General features: G+C 37.5%; 1 protein-coding gene across 3 annotated transcripts in view; it reads right to left on the bottom strand.

The window, feature by feature from the left end:
• Positions 1–25,160, bottom strand: part of Schip1 (Schwannomin interacting protein 1) — a 50,616-nt gene that overhangs the window by 18,836 nt on the left and 6,620 nt on the right. For 2 of the 3 annotated variants that reach the window (XM_076322428.1, XM_076322430.1), the window contains exons 2-7: positions 22,810–22,881; positions 17,758–18,056; positions 14,341–14,678; positions 12,708–13,064; positions 8,631–9,222; positions 6,152–6,249 (exon numbers count right to left, since the gene is read on the bottom strand). In XM_076322428.1, the coding sequence (XP_076178543.1) occupies positions 6,152–6,249; positions 8,631–9,222; positions 12,708–13,064; positions 14,341–14,678; positions 17,758–18,056; positions 22,810–22,868 (1,743 nt within the window). In that variant the 5' untranslated portion in view covers positions 22,869–22,881. Of the gene's footprint in view, positions 1–6,151; positions 6,250–8,630; positions 9,223–12,707; positions 13,065–14,340; positions 14,679–17,757; positions 18,057–22,809; positions 22,882–23,120; positions 23,236–25,160 lie in introns of those variants that run through there. The other variant, XM_076322429.1, reaches the window with a different exon arrangement.

Genomic DNA, 25,160 nt, shown 5'->3' with positions numbered 1-25,160 from the left:
GAGAGATCCTTGAAGGACGAATTAAATATTAAATGGAAAAAAATAATGTTAAGTGTATTATTTAAGTAAATATTCTTCGTATTCACATCACGTATTCTTCGTTCGACTCGGTTTATTTGTCCCTGATTTAAGACAATATTAACTAATATTAAAGACAATTTCGATTAGAGTTATTATCGCAAATCCGAAAATCGATGTCTGTGGTATATTCAATTTATAAATATTATATATTAATGTATAATACTTATAAATTGTAAGTTAAATATTATTGATTAATTTGAACCAACAAATTTCGAAGAAATTTGGGAAATATTAACGCGAAATATTTAATAGTAAATGATATTTATAAAATATTAAGTAACTTAAAATCGTTACCAATGTACTGATAAATTAACTACGTAATAAAATTGATAGACAATTCCTCCAACGTTTATCGGGAATCTCGAGTTCGACGTAACGCGTGAACGAGTCGATTGATCTAAACAACACACGCGTTACTTAACAATTCGAGTGTTACGGCATTGTGTTAAAATTCCATCTTACTTTTTCGTCCGGCTTCGGAACTTCCTCGAGTTCGCCCGTCTCTCTCAGCACCGTAATTACGTTTCCTTTCTTCTTTCGGAATCGTTTGTAAAATACTTCTCCGAAACTTGTTTTCGAACTGCTGCGGTTGAAGATGGTGTATCTCTCGTAAGTTGTACGCAAAGTGTTTCACTTGGCTGCTCATGCAAATCATTTGACCTACGGCTGCCTCAGCTTTTAAGGTGCAGTGATACGTTATCTCGAGATGTTTCAGAGTCAGCCGTAGTCTTTCAAAAGTGAAACACAAATAAACAAGATTTTTCCATAAATTTAGCACACCGTAGACGAATATTAGTAACTTCTTTTTTACGTAAATTAACGTTATCGAATCGGTATCAAGAATTTTTTATCGCATTAAATGGAAATTGTAAGTCTCTTAGGGTGATAACGAGTACCGATTCAATTTCATCGAGTATTCGAACGACTGTTGAGGCAATATTCGATTCTTTTTCAGTTAAAAAGAATTGATCTTTTTTTAATTTTTTTTTTTTCATAATTATGCAGTGTCTAGATTGTGCGAGTTAAATATTTTACCGAAATTCGAAATGCGAACGAAATTACGCCTGTGAAGCACATGTGCATAGAACTCTTGTAGTTATTTAGGTTAATTTTTTTTTTATTCTTGTAGTCGTAGCGTATAAATAGCATTTTACGTTGCTGGGTATATTTGTGCATTCCAGACCACCTTAAATCGAGGATTCTTATATGGTTCGGATATTGTCCATTAGATTAGGGAACAAAGTTTTGTTATTATCGTTGTAGAAACTGTACGAAAAACTTTAAATGTGTTTGTACGAAAATGACCTTCGTAATATCTGAAAAAGTAACCGATCGATACACTTGAAATTTTATACGCATATTCTATAAATATCTCGTTATAAGAGGTACCAGAATTGTAAACATATCTGTTATATTCTCTTTACGGTAACGGATGAAGGTTGAAAAATGCCTTGATAAATCGGTATTTATCGTGTCATCTCCTGTCATTTCGTCGTATATCTTTTTTTTTTTAACGATATTGGTACCTCCTGTAAAGTCAACTTTGACGAATTAAAAGTTCTTTTTAATTATTTATTTCTAATCAATAGAATAGGCGTTATTCGGGCAGCCATGCAGTAATAACTTTTTAAATATCTATTCTTCCATTGGGTAAAAATTTGTACATCTGTTTCAGAGATGTATAAATATACGAACAAAATTATCAAATAAAATATTTGATATCCTCTTAAAAGAAACATATATACACATTAATATGTATATATAATTATTACCTATATTCGGTCCAGAATGAACAAATATCTCCTTAATACGAGATTCGAACACCTGTTACTTTTGAACGAATTATACGAAGATTGGTGTACATATGTGAATGTATAATGAGTGATTGTGTAAATATGTGTTTGCCCAATATCTTTTGGCAATGCGAGCAATGACAGTAGTTTTCTACAGAGCAATATTTATTGAAGTTTCTCCTTCTCCAAAATGTTGTACATTTTATACATTTGATAAATAAAAGATATAGTTTAAGTTCCTTTTTATTTATCAAATACACAAAGTGTATAACATCTCGGATAAGAAAGAACCTCGAGAAGCATTTCTCTTGTATAGTTACGAAAATCATTAAAAAATAAGCCAAGAAGATTGCTCGTATTGTCGAACGAAATCTGATAAAATATTCAATCTATTATTCACCCAATTACTTGGCAGTTTTCGTTTCAGTGTCCAATTTCAATTTTTTTAACGATTTAACATCTACGTTGCAGTCTACGCAACTGTGATCGCGCTCGTTTCTCTTCTTTACCAAAATTATGTACAAAAGTTGCTCCCACTTGTACAAAAATAACGATCGTGTTCGAGAATATTTCCAAGGTAGTTACCCGATCGCTTAGTATCTCGGAGCGCCTTAAATTTCAAATACCCGCCAACTCGTATACGGTCTTTATTAACAATTCCTCTTATTATCGTTGGACGTTGAGCCTTCTGCGAATCTTACACGTTGAAATGTGTCACGTTATATCTGACAGTTGCATTGATCGTCCTCGCGTCGGCATCCGTTTCCTGCTCCTCTATTTCCATACAATGGGCACTGCGCTGGCAAATATAGATCGTCTGCGCATTTAATGAGACTCTTGCTATCGGGACCCCGAAACGGGGTCGTAAACCTCGTCGACCTTATTTTCCGCGTCAATAATCCAGAAAACATTCGCGCGAAACATCTCGCGGGCATTACGCCGAGTGGTGTTCCTCTTCTCAACTCGCGGGGCGGAATCGACGCAGAAATTAAAATTCCCTTAACGGTAGATGGGAATCCGACCGTCTTTCCTATCTCGACCTACGCGTGGTGCATCCAGCGAGCATTCCACGAGTATTTGTTCTTCAATGTTGACGCAATCGCCATCGACTCGAAACTACGAATCGGGCCGCGTAATAATTGGGTTAATTGAAATTCAAGGGATGTTACAGCGGCTTGGTTAACGGGAGCGTGTCAGCCTCGCGCTCTCGGGGGGAATCAAAAGTGTCAGATCCGTGGGAAACTTCCGTCGGTTTGCTATTTTCGTATTTTTAATCGTTTTGAAAATTTATACGCGGTTATGGGTAAAGTTTGGCCAATTAACAATTTCCTATTAAAGGAGAATATCGTCTTCTCCGGTTGGAAGGAGAACGATATTTGGGAATTTTTTCTCGACGATACAGTACGGTTTATAGAAATGTTTCGAATGTGTATTAAAAGTACGTGTTTTGAGGAATATTTCTGGAAATTTTTGTAAAAATGTCTTGACGTACATTGAAAATATAAACGTTCTCGTGCTATGCTACTCGAATTTTCTGGGCATACGTTAGGATGGATTTTTTTGCTACTAATGGTTAGAATTGTATAAAGTTAACATTTTTAGAAAGTGAATGAATGTTACTAGTGTATTGTACTCGCGTATTTTTAGAAATATTGATTTCCATGGGGATGGTGAACTTTTTGAGAAAGAAATTAAATTTTGCTAAGAAAATTGGAGTGTTTGAAATTTTCTCAAAATGTCTCAGGAAAAATAAAACACATGTATGAAACAACAGAGAACACGAGTATCGAGTAACTAATTTTTGAGAGGAGTTACCCATCAATTTGAAAAATTTATTTCGAGAAATAGACGTTTGAAGTTTGAGGATGGAGCTCTTTAGTGACGAATAGTGGCTGGAGCGCTGAGATATGCTCAATGGCAAACATTATTTAATATCTTTGTTAATATTAGGTTACTGCATACGTTTTATCCACCGCGTCGTTCGTATACATTCTACATACATGGGAAACTATATACTAAATAATCATGGAAAATACACAGTTTAGCAGAAGAGAACTTGTGCACTTAATATTTCCTAATATTCACTGAGAAAGATCATTGCATAGCTTCACAACTGGGCTGTAAATTTTATGTATTTTTAGCATATGGTAATACGAAAAATGTATATAGAATATATCCCACGAATTAATACAATAATATTAATATCTAATTCTGTATAAGTTCACACATTCTGAATACGTTTTGTCCGTATATAATTTTTGTATTCGCATACGTCACAAATGTATAAAATCCACAATTTATTTGTACGTAGTCACGTATACGGAATATATAATAGAACTCGCATGTGCGAATATTTATTATACATTGCAAGATCATCGATTTTAAAACATTAGGTAGACATGTGTTGCCATCAGATCCGAAAATGTCAACATCGTTTAAAATTTCATTTTGATTCGTCGAACCTTCGTTCGAATAATTTACACTAGGAATTCCGTGTTACGGATCGAATCAGAATTTGAATAATAAATCAGTTGCAGATCGAGCAAAGTCGTTACAGTTAAGATACTTTTGAAAATTTGTCTGCTCGTACACTGTACATTTTCTGCTTAAGAAAAGGAACGAGAAGTTGATAAAAATAACTACCTTATACCTAAATCATTTGTAATTATCATCTGTGTAATTTATCGTCATCACCTGTACGATCTAATTTCTCGTGTAGCAGCTACAATTAATAAAATCGAAACACCGAAGAGAGCTTATACTTTTACGGTATTGAACTTAAAAAATTTCAGAAAGTAAAATCGATTTCATTTGATCCCTGACTACGTAATACCGTTCGAGGTTCCCTGTAATTGTCATTTTTGGTTCTCGTCTCCAATTCAATCGGTGGGTGATTTTTGTATTTTTAAATTTTTATATTTTTGCTACGGATCGATGTCGTCTCCCCGTATCTTCGAATACGCCCACCGTATCCTTTGCCGCTTTATTTAGAGCGTTCGAGTCAGAGTTTATCAGGCGTGCAACATTTATGATTACGAGTCTGCGTATAGTTTGGCCTTCGACGAAAGCGATTCAATCTCGTCGCGTGTGTATTCATTCAGTTTTATCGTACCGTTTTATCCGTGAGAACATCGGCCAGGTGGACGCAAAATTACTGTTTCTCCATTTTTTGCGTTGCACCGTTAATTACGATACTTTTACCTTTCGAGTGCTGTTATTATGCTTTCCACTTTACGTTTGCGCGTCTTTGTTTTCGTGAACGCTCATTTGCGTAACGATAACGTTTATCAGACCGGTGTTCAGTAATAATTTATGGATAATTGTTTCATCGAATGGCAAGGTCGAAGAAAAAATGTAAATAAACACCGTTTCCTCGAAAATCCGATCTCTTTTTATACAAATGAAAAATTCTTACTCCAAATGGCGATGAAACATTTTAAGGAACGTTAACTCTGGCATTCTTTTCATAGATTTTGTAGTTGTTGTTACAAACTAAGATGCAACGGAATAATCGAGTTTCGAGAAATTCTTCAGATGAAACTTAGCGGACTGAAAGCACCACTTTGGAACTTTGTTAAATAATAGTGCAATCACAAAAGCACAGTATAAATTCTTCCATTAGTAATGTACATTTCATTTCGAAATGGAACAATTCGTTCAACTTTGTATCATACTTCGGTGCGAGCTACCATTCTACCCATGTGTCATATTTTCATATCAGTTGATCGCGTAAAATAGAATTTTGCGGTACAATTATCTTTTAAACGAGAATTGTGTATTCCTTTTCACTCGTTTAATTTTTTCAATTACTAGTAGGTAGACCGTTCGTCGGGTAAGTATTATGCATATTTTCGGTACAAATGTGTTGCGCACCTCTTTGCATAGTTACCGTTAATCGTGTAAAAAATCACAACACGATACATTGTACGCCAAAAATATACAAGTTAATCTCTGAGATGTATCGAGGATTCTTTTATTGTAGAAATATACCGTTTTTCATGTTGCACGCGAGACGTCTATAAAGGGTAAGTTTTCTTTGATGCGGCACACTATCGCGCAAATAAAGAAAATAATTAACGTACGTGTCTCGGAGTAAAAGGTTGGAGAACGTATACGAACGAATAATTTCCTTACTTTCGATAATTGGTTCTTTTTTCACCAAAAGGGAGCTCACTCGATGGAAAAAAAACCATCTCTCGATGTTTTGCAAGGAAATTGTGGTAAGAATGTTGCAACGAACGATACCGTTCAATTACGCGTAAATAATTGTCACTTACCCGTCGTTCCTCTTCGCGCGCGGCTCTTAAGTGAGATTCGATCGCGTCCAAGTCGATCTTCGGCATTGCTGTTTCGATATTGTATACGTCGAAGCCACCTTTAACGAGAACAAAACAATACGAAACGCTCGTGAATGCTGAATCGGTCGAAATCATTTTTACCGAATAATCACAAACGAATTTACGTTACGTGACTTTAATTTTCGTCATTCGTCGAGCTGTTTTCAGAATAGTACAAATAAATGTTTATAAGAATTCATCGACTTGTTTTCAGTCTTATCGGGAATAATTATACATAACGTATCCGATAATGAAGCTTTCGTCTCTATTGGTATAAATATCGTGGCGATAAACAATCTAAAATAAAATTATTTGCCAAGAGTATCGAGAAACCTGTATACGTTGAGCATACCATAAGTGGGAAAAGCGAGAGTGATTACGATAGTTTGCGTACAATCGTGTATAAAATAACGCGATAAGAATATAAAAAACTATAATGCGAAACGATCAACAAGTGTTAACGAAACAGTGAGTAGTTAGAAAATGTAAGTCGAAATACAAAAGTATATGTGCTTGAGTAGAAAATAAATCCTCTTTCCTATAAAACCAAATATTAATCGACCGATTGTGAGATAATTTTGAGTATTGTATAACAAAATAGAAAATAATGGGACAAGTGTTTTATAAACGATATTTTGTCTCACAATTCCTGAGAAAATCCGTATAGCTAGATTATGTTTCAATTGTTAAATGGAAATTACAGCAATAGATATCGAAACATGTGAAGTGTTGTGCTTACAATTACAATAATACACAATTATTAGCCTACTCGTGTGCACAATTCTTTAGTTCACAAATTTTCCGTTTTCTTTCTATTATTTCATAACATTACTCTTTTCGAATCGTTTATTATACTTTCTATATTTGCACCGCGATATTTTACATACAGGTGACTAGATGTCAATTATTAAAAGTATACTTACTCCTTTCACTCGTGTACTGTATTTGGTGCACACGCGTTCCGAATGCTCTTCGTAAATAATTATTACGTTGGATTGTTCGTCACCGTTACATTTACACTAAAGAGGATCGTAACCTTTCCGATCGAAAATAATATAAAGCCTGATACGACTAGAAGCGTTTCAATTTTTTCCTACACTTCGTTGACGATTATTTAATATTCGCGACACGAACGAGTCGCGCCAATGTTTTTGCACGAGCACAGTGTGAAATCTGCGGAGCCGCAACAAGAACGATAGAACGAACAGTCTCGAGAAGAAGCAGCGTAAATGAGCAGTCACGGCGAAAGAAACGTGTCACGTATAACAGATACACCGAGGTAATTTTATTGTTTCAGAGATTACGCTAACCGTGTACTTTCTTGTACCATACACGTGAAAAATGAGTAGCAAGTTTGACCAAGATTATGCGTTTCCCAGTTGCGTCGAAATCGAGGTGCGTACGGTTAGGTTCGCATGCGCTATTGTCTTCCATGTTCTTGCACCGTAAAATTTCACTTCCATTGAGCAACAGTAAATTAAACGCAATCACGTTTCCGCGGTGCAAAGTGTAACGAGAGTAGAAACTTCCGTTTTTAACTAGCCAAGGAAGATATAACGAACGTGACGATACCTTTAGAATAGTTGGAATATATTCAACAATTGATTTATTCGTCGATCTTCGGAGCAATTTCGAATCGTTTCTTTGAATTATTATCGCTCAATGAATTTCAAAACTTGATCCAGACCCTCGACAATATTATTCGTCTCGGTAGTTCGATCGATCGAAAAAATTAATTTATTACGAAAGAATTGCGAACGAAACGTAAAAGGCCAAAAAGAAAAAAGTTTCAAGAATGATCCACAAAAACAGAACGAAAAGTATACGGTCTATTGTGACCACGTAAGACACTTTCGAAGCGCCAAATCTTTAATTATTCAGAACGAAAATCTTATCGATCTGCAAACGTAACGTACGAAATGTTTCAATTCGAGTCAAATATTTTGTAATTTGAACGAGATACTGAAAAACCTCTTTGCCGTAGTCAACGTTTTTTTTTTTTTTTAGCGAGAAGTAATTTTGTCGATGTTTGTTTTCTAATCGAATGATCGCTAATGAATCACACCGACAAAGATTCTCGCGTTGTTTCTGCATTAGAATTTCATACTGTTCCTGGCGTAAGCGTTCAACGCTGAATGCAGTGTCGAATTGTGTAACAAATTCGCACAAAATTTCGTCGCGCGATTGAACTCCGATTCCTCGAGATTCAATAACCATAATTTGCCCGATTCGGAAGGCCTTTAGTGTAACTTACGAATCGACATACTTGGACACGTTCCATTGACTCAAGTGAAACAGAGCTCTAACCCACTGTACCGAAACGTGTTAGCGAATCAACGAGTCGTCGTATCGGTTTCATTTTGTGAAATCTGTGCGCCAGACGTTCCACAGATAAGTTGTTTTCGACGAAGAAACATACCTGGCCCGTTCTCCGCGTCTGCCCTCCTCTTATCGGGACGTCTCTGCGCATTCGACGTTCTCAGATGTTGTTGTTGCTGCTGCTGTTGCTGCTGCTGCTGTTGCTGCTGCTGCTGCTGCTGCTGCTGCTGCTGTTGTTGTTGTTGCTGTTGTCTCCTTTTGGCTTGATTTCGCGCCATTTTCTCCTTTTTCCTGGCGTCGACGCTCGATGCCTCCGGAAGCTCACGATCGAGCAGTTTGTTGGTGTCCTCGATACTGTCTTTCATCATGCTCATGGCGGACGAGGATCGCGTGGATACGTGCACGGGATCCAGAGCCTCCATGGCAACGACGTCGGGCACCGGTTGCACGTATTTTTCAAAATCTACCCCGATATCACGGCCGATGCTCGAGAGCAGATCGATTTCCTCGAGCTTGGTGTAGGTGGGCTGCTCCTCGGGATAACTGTCGGTATCGGTGTTGCTCTCGGAGTCGTCGTCGGCAGAGCCGTTCGACGTGACGGTCTGACGGTTGCCTATTTTGGAACGTGCCTGGTGAGGCAACTCCTTTGCCTCGCGTATTAGGTCGATGTGCTCCACCACGATATCCTCCGTCTGAAAAAACAATGCTCGTTAACTCTTGCCTCGTCCCTGCATGGAAACCACGATCACGGACGAGAGGACGGCGCATTACTTTTTTCAATATATTTCCCTGCACACTACGCGGACCACTTTGTACACCCGAACTGTCACTCCTGACGTTTCACGAGAAACATCTGTGTATTTCACTTCGTTTCAGAGATACAATTCACACGTCTGCCGTACATCGAAGTCGATACTCTCGTTTTGAAAAGGGACTTGGTTTTTTAAGAAAAAGTATTTTAAGTGTTTCTTAAGTACAACGATTTAGAATTCTTTGTACGCTCGGACCCTGTCGTCTGTAACATCTGTGTATTTTTTTTGAAATATACAGTCGAAATGTGATGGATACGCAAAGTGGATCATTTTACGATAGGACACAGGTGGTACGAATGGGAATACAATGCCATTGAAATATACGAGAAAGTGAATCGAAAATATGAAATAAAAGTTATTTTATGGAAGACCTTGTTTTTGAGAAAAACTACTTTATGTATTCGTTAGGTATTACGATCTAGAATTCTCTGTACGCTCGAACCCTGTCGTTTGTAACATCTGTGGCAACATCTGTCTGTTTTTCTTTATTTTAAACATAGAATTAAGATACAGTAGGTACGCAAAGGCGATCATTCTGCGACAGAACAGAGTATCCGACAACTGGTGGTACGAATGGAAATATGATAGTATTGTATACGAGAAATTGAATCGAAAATATGCGATGAGTGTTTTTTGTAGATTGATTTGTTTTCGAGACAAACAACTTTGAATATTTCCCCTATACACGTGTATTCAACTAGCTCCAAAATCCCTTGAAAATAAATTGATCGGTTGAAAATATCGTATCGTTTTACCCCCATTCTTTTTAAAACATTTATCAAAGTACATGTATCTATATTATTGCCACTTTTCCTATGTTACTTGTTTCTAGGATGAGGTGCGAAAAAACGAAAGCTTCGATGCTTTTGTGCCCATTATTGGAAACTATAATTCGCGTAGTGTACAATGCAGGCTATTGTACTCTATTCCACTATCACCTCTCTCGAGCACACGTTTTTCAGCAGAAAGTGATTCAACAACGATAACGATGCCGGACGCGATTGTGCAGAGTTTTTGTACCCGAAGAATCAATGTGGTTCCGCAGAGGAATGCAATTACTTCGAGATCATTGCAGAAGATCATAGATCACGATGTTTCGAGTAATTTTTTGCCGTAGTTACGATTCAATAAATGAAAGTTTTGAAATGTCCAATATTTTCCAAAATATCCTTTGGAAAGCAACGAAACAAAAATGTATCGCGTTTCGGGAAAGTTTAACTTAATTTTAACCGCGTTAAAATTTTAAAAAGCGTTTTCCATATTTTTTTTTACAGAAAATGGCAATTTCAGGTACGGTGGGTTAGCTTCACCGGACATAGGACGAATAAAAGATCTTTGTAAATTTTAATAAATTTCCCTAGCGCTAATTATCACAATGTTTTTATTATAGAAAATTGTACGACTGTCTAAGGTAGCAAGAGTGTCTAAAGTAAAACCTTTTTTTTAATTTTGACTTAAGCGTAATTATAGTAATAATTACAAATAGATACGATCGAATTCGAAGAAGTAATTAATCCAAAGTTTCAAAATTTATAGAACCGTTGTTCATTTAATCGATTATTAATAGGGATAAGATAATGACAATAATCGATAGTAGTAGAAGCAACATATTTACACGGATGGAAGGAACAGGAGCACGTTACGAATAAGTAGTTGACACTTGGTCGTACAATTTTTCATAGTTTGTTAGCGTGTAATTTTGGCGATAAAGAAACCTTTCTTCCCTTTCGGTACAATGTTTTTACATGAACCACGTGCTGGCTCTGTAAGACGAACCAGTGTGTGGGACGAGAATCGTGAACGTACGTATGTGTGCGTGACTCGACGAAGAATCGTGTGTTTCAATGTCGTCTTGGACAAGTGGAAACTAAAAATTGGAACAGAGAGAGCGGGAAGTTCGTAAATTATGCGAGAGCTAGCAACGAATGAACACTGGATACGGAGAATTTTGCGAATACGGAGAATTTTTGTAAAAATAGCGAAATTTAGCGCGCACGAAGAAAATTTTACGAGAATGGTTCCAATTGCGCAAATATGGTAACAATCAATACTCCAAATGACAAGAAACGTATGAAACTTTCGGAACGATTCAATTGCCAAACAGTAGAGACTCAATTTCTCACGTGAAAAATATAAAATCAAGTAATCCAGAAACGCGATTTAATTGTTTTAAGTGAAACAGTTTCGAGTAAAAATCGTGCGCTACTTTGGTAACAGGCTTTGAAAAATTTGACGAGTTACAGTGACAAAAAAATATTGCAATCGATTGACAAGGTAATAACGAAAACGTAAAAATTACGTTGGAACAGTTCGTCGAATTAAACAACAAAGCAAATATATCTTTAAACGATAATTAAAGAACTTATTTTTCTTCGTCGAATATTTACACAGGCTAGTAGACTATACAGTGACTAACGGACAAGTGTGTGAATATTTCAGATCGTTTAAAAACCGTAGACTTCAAAAACTCGAGGACGTTTTGAATGCTTCGAGGAACAGTGTTTCGGAATTAAAATGAAAGATCTCGTTTTCATCGGAACTTGAGTTTTCTTCTAACACAATTAGGACGATTCTCGAGATATTTTGGAGTATTTGACGCGTTGACGTCACTTTGAGAGTCGAAGCCGTTCCGTGTTCCTACTGGCCGGTATTCAGTTACTAAGTGGAAGTAAGACCGTGGCCAAAGGTTCAGGAAATTTATGATTAACGTTACCGTGTAACTACACGACGTGAAACAGTCGAGAGTTACGCTGTTTTAAAACGTGGAACGCACCGCGAGCGTTACTGAATACATTAATGCGATCTGCGCGCGTATGCGTTGAATGTGTAGTCGTTAGCCTTCCACATGCATTTGAATCACGGCACGGTCGATATAAAGTGAATTCTCATTAATCTCGATCGCTCGTGCCTCACCGCAATAACGAAACGTTTACAACGTGGATCGTTCTTCAATTCGCGTGAAAAATCGCGGCAATTAAGCACTTTTAAAATCCTTTCCATCAGAAAATTCCACGCCGTGTGAATACGAACGATCCTCGCACGTGGAATGGGATAAACGCCAATGTCAATCGCTGCGAAACGTACACGGTAACGTTCAAAAGTAATTCCACAAAGCAGTCGTTGCTTCCTTTCCACGCACGTTCGTACGTCACCACGGAGGATTAAAATTGCAATTTTTCCACTCCGTTGTTCGCGTCGATTTAATCTCGAACCGAACACCGAACGTCCGTTAACGTTAGCACCTCGACTCGAAGATCGCGATTCTCGCTAACCGTCGATCTGTCCGACGCGTGGATAATCGTTACGTCGTTCGTGACGTCTCGTTTGTTAAACCGTAACGCGAAACGATATATTTCGACACCCACCTCGCCGACTTCGCTGGTCTTCCCCGAGTCTGGTATCTCCTCGATTTCCGGAAACTGTAGTGTCTCCTTCACGCTGGTGGTAAGTTCGACGATCTCGACCGAGACCGAGACCTCCCGTTCTTGTTTCTCCTTGAGTACCGCTTCCGAAAATTGTGCCGGTGTCTCGGCCACAGATTTCGCGAGCGCTTCCACCGGTTCCAACACCGTCAGATGCGTCTCCGCCTCGACGACGCCGTTGACGATCTCCGATTCCGGCGAGAGAATCTTTTCCTCCGTCCTCGAATCCTCGACGCTCTTCACGTAGTTTATACACTTCTCCGACGGCGGCACCACTGACTCGTATAAAGATGTTACGGTCTGGAAGCAGAGCCGAGAACCGACGATCAGTTTCGCGGCCTTCGTTGCTGGTTTAATTGAAAGGTTGAGAAAGCAAAGCATCTCGCGCGGTTGATCATTGGCTCGTTCGACCCGGCCGAAAGAAAGTTATCATCGCGGTGGTTCTCGCGGGGCGTTGATTCTACGTACGCTTTTTTTCCAAGCCGTATCGCGAGCCACGAGACGCCATCGTTCTACTCGAACTAATTCGCGCGGCTGAAAAAAAATTCGAGCGCCGGCCGGCTACAAATAGGACAGAAAAGTGGAACGCTCGAAATCGGGAACACAATTGAATGTTCTTCTATTGGGAAGTATTTTGGGATGCTACTTTGGATCATCCGCGACAATGGCAGAGCTACGGTTAAATTTAGAGCGTGTACAATCGGCTCGGGATTATTAGTCGCAATGTCGTTTTATTGTCGCGAGTTGAATTTCAATCCCGATTGATCGTCGACCGGAAGGTCGTGGAACGAGCGAATCGATTCCAACCACGATGGAATTCTACGAAGCAAACTTCAGTTCGATCCCATCTTCGGTGAATGAAAATTAAAATAATGTTTTTTATGTTACGTGGACAACGCGCCAGGAAAAATAGTTTTTTCGACTTTCCGTGGCCCGGAAATACTGAGATCTGTCTTTCGTTATTTATCGAATTGGTTAAACGAATTTTACTATTCGCTATCCAACGAACATCGTCATTTTTTATAAATGATACGTTACGATTCTTACGAATCGGGAGCTCGTTAAATTTCACAAAGTGAAATAACGATTCGATACTTTCGTAAAGTAGCAACAAGAACAAAATTGATAATACATTCTACATATATCGACGAAAAACCGGAACGATCGAACGGGTGTCCAGTAGAAAGGCGTGTGTTGCAACGTTAACTACGAGTTTGCCAGACAGTCAAAAACAATGATTCTCGAACTTAATTTTGCAGTTAATAAATCACTTTCTCCTCATTGAATTATTATTTACTCGCCAAAATGATACGAGAGAACTTCAACCTTACACCGGCCATTTTTTTAAATCGTTTATAAATTTTCCTGTAGTTTCATGAAATTCAATTACGCACGTTCCTCTACTAGACACCGGTTCGAACGAAAGTACTCGGAAAGCCATTTCGTTATTTTTTGGTGAAAATGAAACACGATTTCTTTCAATTGTACAAACATTTTATCGAACTGTATATTCTCCATTTTGGAAAACGAAATGACTTTCCGAACCATTAGACGGAACCGCGATACACGTGCTCACCTGTATATTGAATTTCGGTTTCTCGTAGAAGGATTTCCTCTGGTTCTTTTGCCCGCAGAGATGATTGACGCTGTCCTCGATGTTATTATTGTACTCGTTGTCGTTCTCCACCGTCCGTGCGTCGATCTCGTTGAGTCTGGTATAATCGGGACAGCTCTCGTGCTCGTCCTCGGTCAGATCCGTGTCCGACAGAAGAGACGGCGCCAGGTGTTGAAAGCCCGGATAGTTGGGGTTGACGATACCGCGACAACCTGCGGGTAGATTTCCTTCCTCGGACCAGTCGGACCACTCGGACGGTGTCAACTCGTGGGACGAGTCTTCGTGAGAGGAGTTACGCCCTGCGGAATTTCATGCTCGTTGCACATTGCCGGAATACTGAATAATCGGGCATCGTAACGCGGCACTGACTCATCGCAGCTGCCCAGACTACTCGGCTCTCGGGGGGAATTTCATGATTGAACCGTTTGATTAAAACACACGGACGTCCCGATTTCCGCGTGGCCCGAGGCGGTCGACCGATGCGCTCTTATCTAGAACTAGTTGCTCATTTTTTCGGCCGTAAAGGTAAGCCGTCTGGTTGGAAAGTCAGACGCGACTCGTGGAAACGAAACATTCGAACGAACTTGAAACGTACGAATTCTTATTCGAATTCATTCGAAACGCGTAATTTCTGTTAATGTACTTCTGACAGTGTATTTCGATCGTGTAAATTGTGTTTCGTATTCGAATAGATTTAAATTGTATTTTCTTTCGAACGAACTTGAAACGTACGAATTCTCTTTCGAATTCATTTGAAAAGGGTAATTTCTGTTAATGTACCTTTGATAGTGTACTTCGATCGTATAAATTGTGTTTCGTATTCGAATAGATTTAAATTGTATTTTCTTTCGAACGAACTTGAAACGTACGAATTCTCTTTCGAGCTAATTTGAAACGCGTAATTTTTGTTAATATACGAAACATTCGAACGAATTTGCAATATCGCAATTTCGTTTCGAACTGAACTCCAAACGTACGAATTCTCTTTCGAATTAATTTGAAACGCGTAATTTTTGTTAATATACTTTTCATAGTGTACTTCGATCGTATAAATTGTGTTTCGTATTCGAATAGATTTAAATTGTATTTTGTTTCGAACGAACTTGAAACGTACGAATTCTCTTTCGAATTAATTCGAAAAGGGTAATTTCTGTTAATGTACCTTTGATAGTGTACTTCGATCGTATAAATTGTGTTTCGTATTCGAATAGATTTAAATTGTATTTTATTTCGAACTGAACAATGGAACGTATAAATTCTATTATGAACGAATTTGAAACGCGGAAATTTTGTTCGAATCCATTTCGGTATTATACATTTCTTCTCGAACGAACTTTAGACGTATGAATTTTATTCCCAATATACTTTGATCGTATGAGTTTTGTTTCGAATAAATTTGAAACGTACAAATTTTATTTCGAACGAATTTACTTTTAGGATAAACGTTTTTATTCTACTTATTGTAATTAAAATTACGACATTATGAAATTATGACATTTTTCAGTATAAAGGATTCGGTTCAAAGTTCTATAACTTTATCAAGTTTTCAAATTTCACTACAATCGTTAAGGTTCGAATTTTTAAAGAAAAGCAAACAAAAAAATCGATTTTTGTTACGAAAAATATAATAAGATACTAAATATTCATTCTTGCTTTCATATTTTTGCTTTTATATTAATTTAAAATATTATATTATCGTATATTGTACGTAGGTACATATGTACAGATTGCTTTACTAGATTCTTCTGTCAAGTTTTTATAGACTCGTATAATTATTTATATATTTTGACATTTATAAGATTGAAGTAAATTAAAATTTTTAACGCAACAAAGTTCGTTCGATACCTTTTCTCGTTTGTTCAACAAAGACAATTAATTTGGGTAAAATATTAATAAATATATCTATATATAAATTAAGGTCTTGCGCGTCATCAAGTTAAAAGAATTATGGTTAATGTCAAGGACGAAATCATTCTTGGGTAGCTTGGGGGCAAGGCCTGAAATACCGAAGTTCGTGTCTTAAATGCCAAATAAACGGATTTTGTTGATATTTTGTTCGACGTCTTGGGTCGTTCATTGTTCTCAAATACAAACAAGTCCTTCGATAGATGTACAAAATTTTTAATTTTTCCAGTAATTTAAACGATCAAATTTATCATTTTGTCGTTAATGACGGATGTTGCAATATTATACATTAAAATCAGCTAGAAAATTTAATTTAAAAATTTGCAAATTAACTGTAACTGGATAGAAATAATTATTAGAAATAAATAATAAATATTAAAAATTAACGATTGCTATTTCTGATCGATTCGACTGAAAATTGATCGACCTTTTGTCGACATTGTGTATACCTGATCATAAATAAAAGAAAGTACTTATCGACATAATGTATTTAGCAAAACTGTAATAAGAACAAAATACTAGAATTAATTTTAGATAGGCACAGATTTGGTGCGGATGTTTCAATTAACACAAGGTACGTTGTCTATTTCTCGAAAGTGCCAATTGAAGGTAATTGTGTAATGAACCACTACCTACGATGACAAATCACGAGACGACTAATCGTTTGATTATCTTAAACTGTAATTTCTTTAGGGAATATTTCTAGGAAATTTGTAAACATTAATGCGTCACGTATCGTTGAGTTCATCTATTTTTAACTAACGAAAGAGAAACAAAAAAGTATTGGAAGTAATGAAAGTAACTCTCAAAACCTAATGGATCAAAAATTCCATTCGAAAAAAGGAACAAATTTTTCCCTTAGTATAATTTCAAGAAATCAATAACTTAGGCCAACTCCTTTATTAATTTGAAATAACATTCAAAATGTACTTATCCTGACACACTCTGCATATTCCATGTATTATTTACTTCTCATTTGTTTCGATCGGGAAAAATTAAGTAAACGACATTGTATCGTATACAAAAACAGTTACAATAGCCATCTACGATAAAATTCGTAACACCAGTCATCGATTAGATACACGCGTATCGGATCGATTCTCGAATGCATTTTTCTCGACAAACGAAGCCTGCGATGCAATTAATGTTAAATTTTGTTAATCTTTATTCCCGTCTTATTTCGAATCACCATTCGTACCACGAAATTCCTCTCGTATATAGATCTGCAGACCATTTCTCTATCTTTGCCTATGGTGTTCTATTTTTAACTACAATTGCTATTTATTATACCCTAAATCTATAGACTCCCGATGGGGTTTCAAAAGTACGGGACGGAACAAGTTCTCCGTGCAAGTTACGTCCGACTATTAAAAGACTACTCTGAAAAGGGCAACGATAAATTTATTCTCAACGTTAATTTCCCGTTCATCGTTACAGTTACGAAGCTTCATGGGACAGTGTGTCAGACGTTACCTTCGTAATCGACCAAACTCTCGATAGAACTGTTCCTGCGGATCCTGGGTATCGACAGATTGTTATTCAAATTTCCGCTCTCGTTGTTCGTGCTATCGATCTGCACGTTGTCGCGGGTGATGGCCAGTGAAGACCACGTTGTGGTGTCCTCGGCGACACGGAAATCCTCGGTGTCCTCGGTGTTGAAGTCAACCGATGTCGGGCTTCTGGTCACCGAGATGGTGTTCGTCGAGGAAGTCTCGTTGCGATTCCCGATTTCCTCTGTGCCCGGCTGGTGCTGGTCGCTCCTACGAAGCTGACTGCGAGCGAGACAGAGAAATGAGTCCAAGCGGATCGATACGTTCCGTTAGCCGCGGCCCGTACGATCTATGACGATGCAAATATAGGCAGCACACCTACGTAAGACGTCTGCGAGGCAACGCGAGCTCACCCACACGAGGAAACCCCTTTCGTTCCGAGAGTTGAAATTTTTTTGGTCACGGGGGGACTAATTCTTGGCGAAACATCGATCCTCCGTCTAGAGAGATTTTCTTTCGGGTGCTTTTTTTCTTTTTTAAATCGAACACCATCGTCTTCTGAGAATTTTCGTTTCGGTTTCGGTCTTGCAAGAGGAACGCTCCGAGAGCACGTATTTAATTCAACGTTTTCCCAGACGGTGATCTTTGGCGCGTTACCAAAAATGGATGTCGAGGAGTTTTGTTAGTAACTTGTTTATTCATTATCCTTTGTCTTTGAAAGGTCGACGATACCGTGGAAGCTATCGTTTTTAGAATATAAATAATATCGATTGCTTTATTCGCGAAGGCTTCTTCTAAGTAGAAACGCGGTACCGAGTCGGTTTCTATGACAGAAAATTTTCCATTAATGGAAAATGTAGTTTTCCAAAGGCAAGGTATAAAGGGATTTAGACTTGGGATCAAAATTGAAAAGTTTCTTCGAATATATCGTGATAATAACAAGAACGTACAGTAATTAACTGGAATTATAATTACGAGGATGCGTGACTCTCTTTCGATGTAAGTAAATCTTAGAATAAATTTAAATGTAAAAACCATCGGAGGGCGAAAAAAGATTGTTGCTGTGTAATACGAAAGGAGAAATTAAGTATTTAGGTAACAAGTTGTTTACATATTTTTACGGTTTTCATGTTTAAATTTATTTTAAGGTATAGTTATACTCAAAGAGAGCCATACATCCTGGTGGTCGAAACATTGTTGATAAATAATTTATTGTATTTTTCTAGTGCTACTCGAAACAACCAAAAACAAATTACTTCTCGATCACATATGTGTTGAATACATACACGAGCAAAAGGATTCGATCTTTATAATACTATAATTATTAAGTTATTTTAAATTGCATTAAATTTGAGCAGTAAAAACATAAACAGCTAAATGTTGAATTTGCAAACTGATTCTTCTATGAACACGTAGTTGTACGACATTGGTCCTTTTCAAATATGAAGAAACATAGCTCTGATTCGAGATGTAAAATATTTCATATAGAGTGCTTTGAAACAAATGTAATTGGTTAATATAACTCGCAAATGAAAATAGGTTTTGAAATATTCAGCTTCTTGCTTTGCAAGTCAAGTTAATCCAGTTGTTTTAACGATGTAAATTCAATTTTGTATAAAATTGAGTTAAAGCTAATTTCTATTATAAGTTTCTAGGATCTATGTTTTTTCAAATAATTTACTTAACAGTTAAACAGAAATGCAAATACTTTTGCTTCGAAAGTGGTGTAAATTCATTTGCGGTCGACAAAATATTATTTTATTTCGTTAATATTTATAAAACCGATAGTACAATAAATCTGCATACGTATAAGATCTCGACCATACAAAACAACTGTATTATCGTATTATTTATCGGTATTTTTCAATCAATTGAAGTGCAAACTTTTAAATCGTAACAAGAAAAGTTGAATTTCTACAACTGATTTTTATTCAAATGCAGAAACAATTCGGACACTTTATGTCACATATTTTTATCATTAAGGCTACATATCGGTGATTTCAGAACACGTGAAATAATTGTTGAATTACAAATTGGAAGGGAGAAATGAAAATAAATACGTCGAAGCAATTTATTTTCGGATCAATTTGCTTATCAAAGTATTCGAATTATAACATTTAATAAGTTAATATGAAATTCCAATCTCTCAAACAGTTTTTACTTGTTCCATTTTAATGCAAAGTAATAGGCACAAAGTATTATCTCAGTTTTTAATGAAAAGGAATATTCGAAGAATATCATTTAATTACAGTAATGAAATACCGGTGGTCGAGATTGCCGTCTCTGGAATTCTCATTAAATTAAAGTATTTCTAAAAAACGAAATAATTCTGCAATTAATCGGAAATGCTGATCTCTCAGACCGTGGTTCTTGTTTTTCGTTTTTCCTCGGAGGTATTACTCCTTAGGTATTCCATTTTTACTCTTTCACGGAAGGAGAATACCCAAACGTCGATATTAAATTATCGTTCATTACGAACCTCGGTAAGCAGTTCTTAAATTGCTTTCTTAATAAAGTATATTATTTGTCGAATGAAATTCTTCTGCAGCTTGTCTATCTTTCGAAAGAAAATTGAATATTTCCACGGTACGATTGTATCTTTGATAAAAGGTACGCGAATACTTTAAATTTCCTTCCCGTTTCGTTGATCTTGGTTTCCTATCGATTCCTCTTTGATCAATTTCGAGATTGAGAAGGTAACGTGTCATTCGTCAAGAAAGTCTCTACGCGTTCTCGAAGTTTGCCAATTTTTTAACATCCTGACTCGAGATCGTTCATCGTTAGTCACATTTTCTACGAACATCGATCGTACAGTTTTCTAATCGCGACACATCGATATTTTCATCGGGACGGTGTATTCGTTCGAAGAGAGAGACAGAGAGAGACACATACAAATCTAGCTGTACAGTATCAGTGCAAGGAACGAAGTCTTTAACTACGAGATCAAACAGCAGGCGTTGTTAACCGCGATCGTCGCAAACCGAAACGTCAAGCAACGCAAACATTTTCAAGCTCGCGAGGCCGAGTCCGATCGGTGATTCGGTGGTGCATATAGGTGTGCAAATTTCATCGATGATATTGTCGAAGACCTAACACGACGCGTGGATCGAACGTGTTTTTGAAATTGATCGCGCGCGAGTTTCGAACCCGACGCGTGCCACATGCCGAAATAAAACACGCATGACGTCGTGCACACAGAGCATCATGTTTGTAACAAGACTTCGTAAATGAAAACTTGTAAACGTGTTTGTGAAGCGATCTGTATCTAGTGAAAGAAAAACGAAACACCACACTAAAAACTTCTAACAACAAGAGTATCGTGTGAATCGCTTTCTAAAGGAAAGTAAGATAAACGAATATGGAAATTCAGCGACGAAACAAAATCTAAGTGTCTGCCAACGAGATAATCTACCTGTAAGAATGATCGTATGTTCAACAAACTCGTGTATTGAGAGGGACGTGTGTGTATGCGTGTCCAGGGGGCAGGGAGGTGGTGGCTGGCGAGTAAGAGGTTTCGGTAAGTGTTCATGCGACAGTCACTTGTTGCGATATGTGTGCGTTGTTCGATGCGTTCGACAGAGTACAGGTATAAATATTTACAAATGGAAGACACCGAGAAATAAAATGTAGACGGGGCTATTATATATTTTTTTTTTTTCGGTAAACATCATAAGAAGCACGTATACCTAGAATGCATGATGAAACAATAACAATTAATGTAAACGGTATATTGTATCAAAAAAGGGGACCGATTAGAGTCAACACTAACCTTCTGGTTTTCCTTTTCAGTTAAATGCCTTGGCATTGCTAATAATAAGGTTTGGAATAAATATTCTACAATTTACACTAGATAAGTAACATCTAAAGCAACTCAATGCTAGATCTCAGTGAAACTACGCGTATTAAACGTGAGCTAATTGCTAATTCTACCAAGACGATACTCCTGTTAATTTTAGCAAAGAAAAGACTGTTCTAAGAATGTCGTTAAATGTAGTATTTAAGAAGTGAGTTATGGCATTGATCGTAAAATTAAATGCGGGGTAATCTGGGAAAAATTGTCGAAGAATCTTTTGTTAAACGGTACTCGCGCGAGTAGAGGAAACAAATGTTCGATTAACAAATTATTTCCCGTTCTATAACGATCTAAACGTTTATCGTATCGCAGCGTGATTTTACGCTGACGGACAATTATTACGTAACCGGTTATATAAGAACTATAATAAAGGAGTTCGAAGCAACTGGTGACACTTTTCTGTCCCGATAAAACATTTCACGACTAAAGACAAAAACGTAGCTTGGATTACCGAAATGAGAAAACAGCATTTTATCTCCACAGACTCGATTCGTTTATTAAAGTAGATAACCGAACATTTTGCTCTATTATCGCGAGTAAGGTATCCCCCTAAAATCCACGAAGATTGAACCGAAGTACGTTAACATTGGAAAGCTGTACTCGTTTGATATCGTAATATACATATATATATATATCTCGCTCAGTCTTCGCAACACTGTTAATCAACAAAACAATTTCGACAGCGGTGATCATACGGCGCACATTACGTAAGAATCCATCGTGAAATCAAGCGCAGCGCCATTAAAGAAAGAAAAACAAAAAAAAAAAAAGGGAACAAAAACATACATCCAACTCAAAGGTAACATCCTCGTAGGAAAAACTTGTAAACATCTGGCTGTGCTTCGAACTGAAAGTAAACAGAATCTTCGATCGCTGAACGCAACCGTCGAGACATCGCGAAAGAAAAGGTTCCACGGGCAGCCACGACATTCGCAAACAAACAAAAAAAAAAAAATAAAACAAAGATCACCAGCACAGCGTGTTCACGAAAACCGCGACAAGCTCACCAGGGACGCACGGGTATGCGTTGTCCAAGTCGACGAAACGGACACGGAGAAAAGCTGGAGAGCGGTGGTGAACCAAAGCGATGAAAAACGAAAAAATTCACTACGGGGACTAGAAGGCGGAACTGGTAGTTCGCGATGAACTGGTCGGTCGAGTTGATGATCGACGTGCACTTACTTGTTGTTCAGTCCCCCAGGATGCAACGGTACCGAGACGACATCCTCCCTGAGCCGCATATCGGATCCTCGTCTGAAAACAGTCGTAACAGAGGGTCGTGTGATTCCTTAGGAACGATCCTCGCGTTCACGGGCGACGAGGGTGCAGCACACGTACGCGAACCGCGTGGCTACGATACTTATCGTTCCCGCGGGATCATTATCGTAGTTTCGACGCACAGGAACGTGGACAAAGTTACCCGGGGAATCGATCGTGACGACCAAGTTCCTCTACCTAACCGAACGTGGCAGGAAAAAGGGAATGGGACTCACCGACCGCCATGTTGAAGCCGTGCGCAAGGGTGCTCGCGTTTCCCCTGGTTTATCGACTCGCAACCAACACCCTCGTTTCGCTCTCCTTTCGCTCTCCTACCTCCCTCACCCTGGTTACTTCGACCCCCTCTCTCTCTCTACCTGCTCTATATCTTCTACCTCGCTCTCTCGTCTTGCCATTCCACTCGGTGCAACTTGTCGCTAAACGCACGACTCCTCGAGTTTTCGTTTCCAATTTTTTGCCTTCGGAGCCGTTTCACCGTAAACTCGCCATCGAACGGTTTCGGGTGACCGTACGTTATCGTTTCTTGTGCGCGTACTCATTTTTAGCTAACGGATCGTTCGTTGTTTCGATATCTTTGACGATCATGGTTCAATCGGGGATAATTCGCAACTTCGACGTTTCGAATACTTTGTTGCTAATTTCTCCTTTCGGACAGTCACCGGTTGGCTGTGTTTACATTGTTTCGATACTGTAGTTTAATATACGATACTTTCTCGTGCGTATGTTTTTCCAAGGGGTCGGCAATTTAAGTGCTTCTTGTAGCGGTTCGAGGAACCGCTTAATCGATCCATCACGCGTTGCTTTTTACCTTGTTTTGCCTTTTAGCTAACGAGTCGTTTGTTGTTTCGATATCTTGAAAGATTGCGTTCAATTTTCGATAATTTGCAACTTGTCGAAAAACATCCAATTTCTTGACTTTTGGTTTTTATTTTTTCATAGCGGCTGGTTTTACCGGTAGACGATTTTTGAACGTTTTTAATATTGTAATTCTGTATTATTTTGCGTGGTTCTTTGGTTTTTTTTGGAAGATGGAAATTCGAATGCTTCGTATTGTGGTCTGGGAAAATGTTTAATCAATCGTTGCGCGCGGCTTTTACCTTGCTTTGTGTTTTAGTTAACGAATCTTTTGTTGCACGGAAATCTTTCAGGACTATACTTTTACTTTTTACCCTAAAGTTCTTTTATTATCGGTTTTCTTTGAATTTTCTGATACCTTCGCTTTACGGATTTTTTTTCAAGAGTGAATACCTTTTACAATGACAGTTTAGTTTATCTCAATGCTCAAAGACTTTGCAGAATTCAATCCGAAGATTGAATTGAATATTCGCGACGAAAGGAATATCGTATACTTGATATATCGATGTTTTTATTCTATGTAGTTCACATTACATTGAATACGTTACCAGGGAAAAAGTAATTCCTGTAGACGATCTAATTATTTTAAGAAGTGTTTGTTTTGTTCTCGGCCTCCTGCCTTCAATTTCGTACTTTATTTTAATCGTGGAATCGATAAATGCTGGAGTATATTTCGATTTCCTATTCGCCACTTAAAATTCTCTTATCACCTCTTTTTATTTAAATATACTACTTTTATTAAAAGTATTTTGGTGTATCCGATTTGGCAATTATTCGAATAAAATATTTAGAAAGAAATTATTTTTGAAACTTATTTTGGATTTCAATCGATCCTTTTTAAAATAATTACGTTAATAATTTTTAATACTTTATATTTTCATAACTTAAGATTGTTTGTTGTTTTATTTACAACGGTTGCATTAAGTGACTAACTAGCACCAATAACGCTACCTCGTTTAAATTATTTTCACAGTACGAAGTAGTAAAATAATTTACTATTTGAAATATTATATTTTACAATTCAACACGCTCTTAATTTCCAATTTAGTTTAATAGCAATTGAACAATATAAATAGCATTAAAATACTTCTCGTAATGGAAATAAAGATTTATTTTAATCAATTAGTCCCCGATTTAGTACAATTAGAATACCGATGACTATAGATTGTGCTTTACGTCATCGATTGATCAAAATAGATAACGTTGCGTGATTCGATTTATGTACGGTATAGTTGTAAATTTTCTTTTTTTCATAGAAATGTTCAGTTCAATAGTGTGCTTCTACCCATGCGATAATTATTTTCTTTTGTACTATCTACTTATAAGAATTTTGGAGAAGGAAATTTTCAATCTGGCTCGAAGCATAAGCACTTGTTTGTTCAATAAAACGCACGCACCGT

The sequence above is a fragment of the Ptiloglossa arizonensis genome, chromosome 10 (assembly GCF_051014685.1).
Source record: "Ptiloglossa arizonensis isolate GNS036 chromosome 10, iyPtiAriz1_principal, whole genome shotgun sequence".
Classification (NCBI taxonomy): domain Eukaryota; kingdom Metazoa; phylum Arthropoda; class Insecta; order Hymenoptera; family Colletidae; genus Ptiloglossa; species Ptiloglossa arizonensis.
This window is presented reverse-complemented; position numbering and strand designations above follow the sequence as displayed.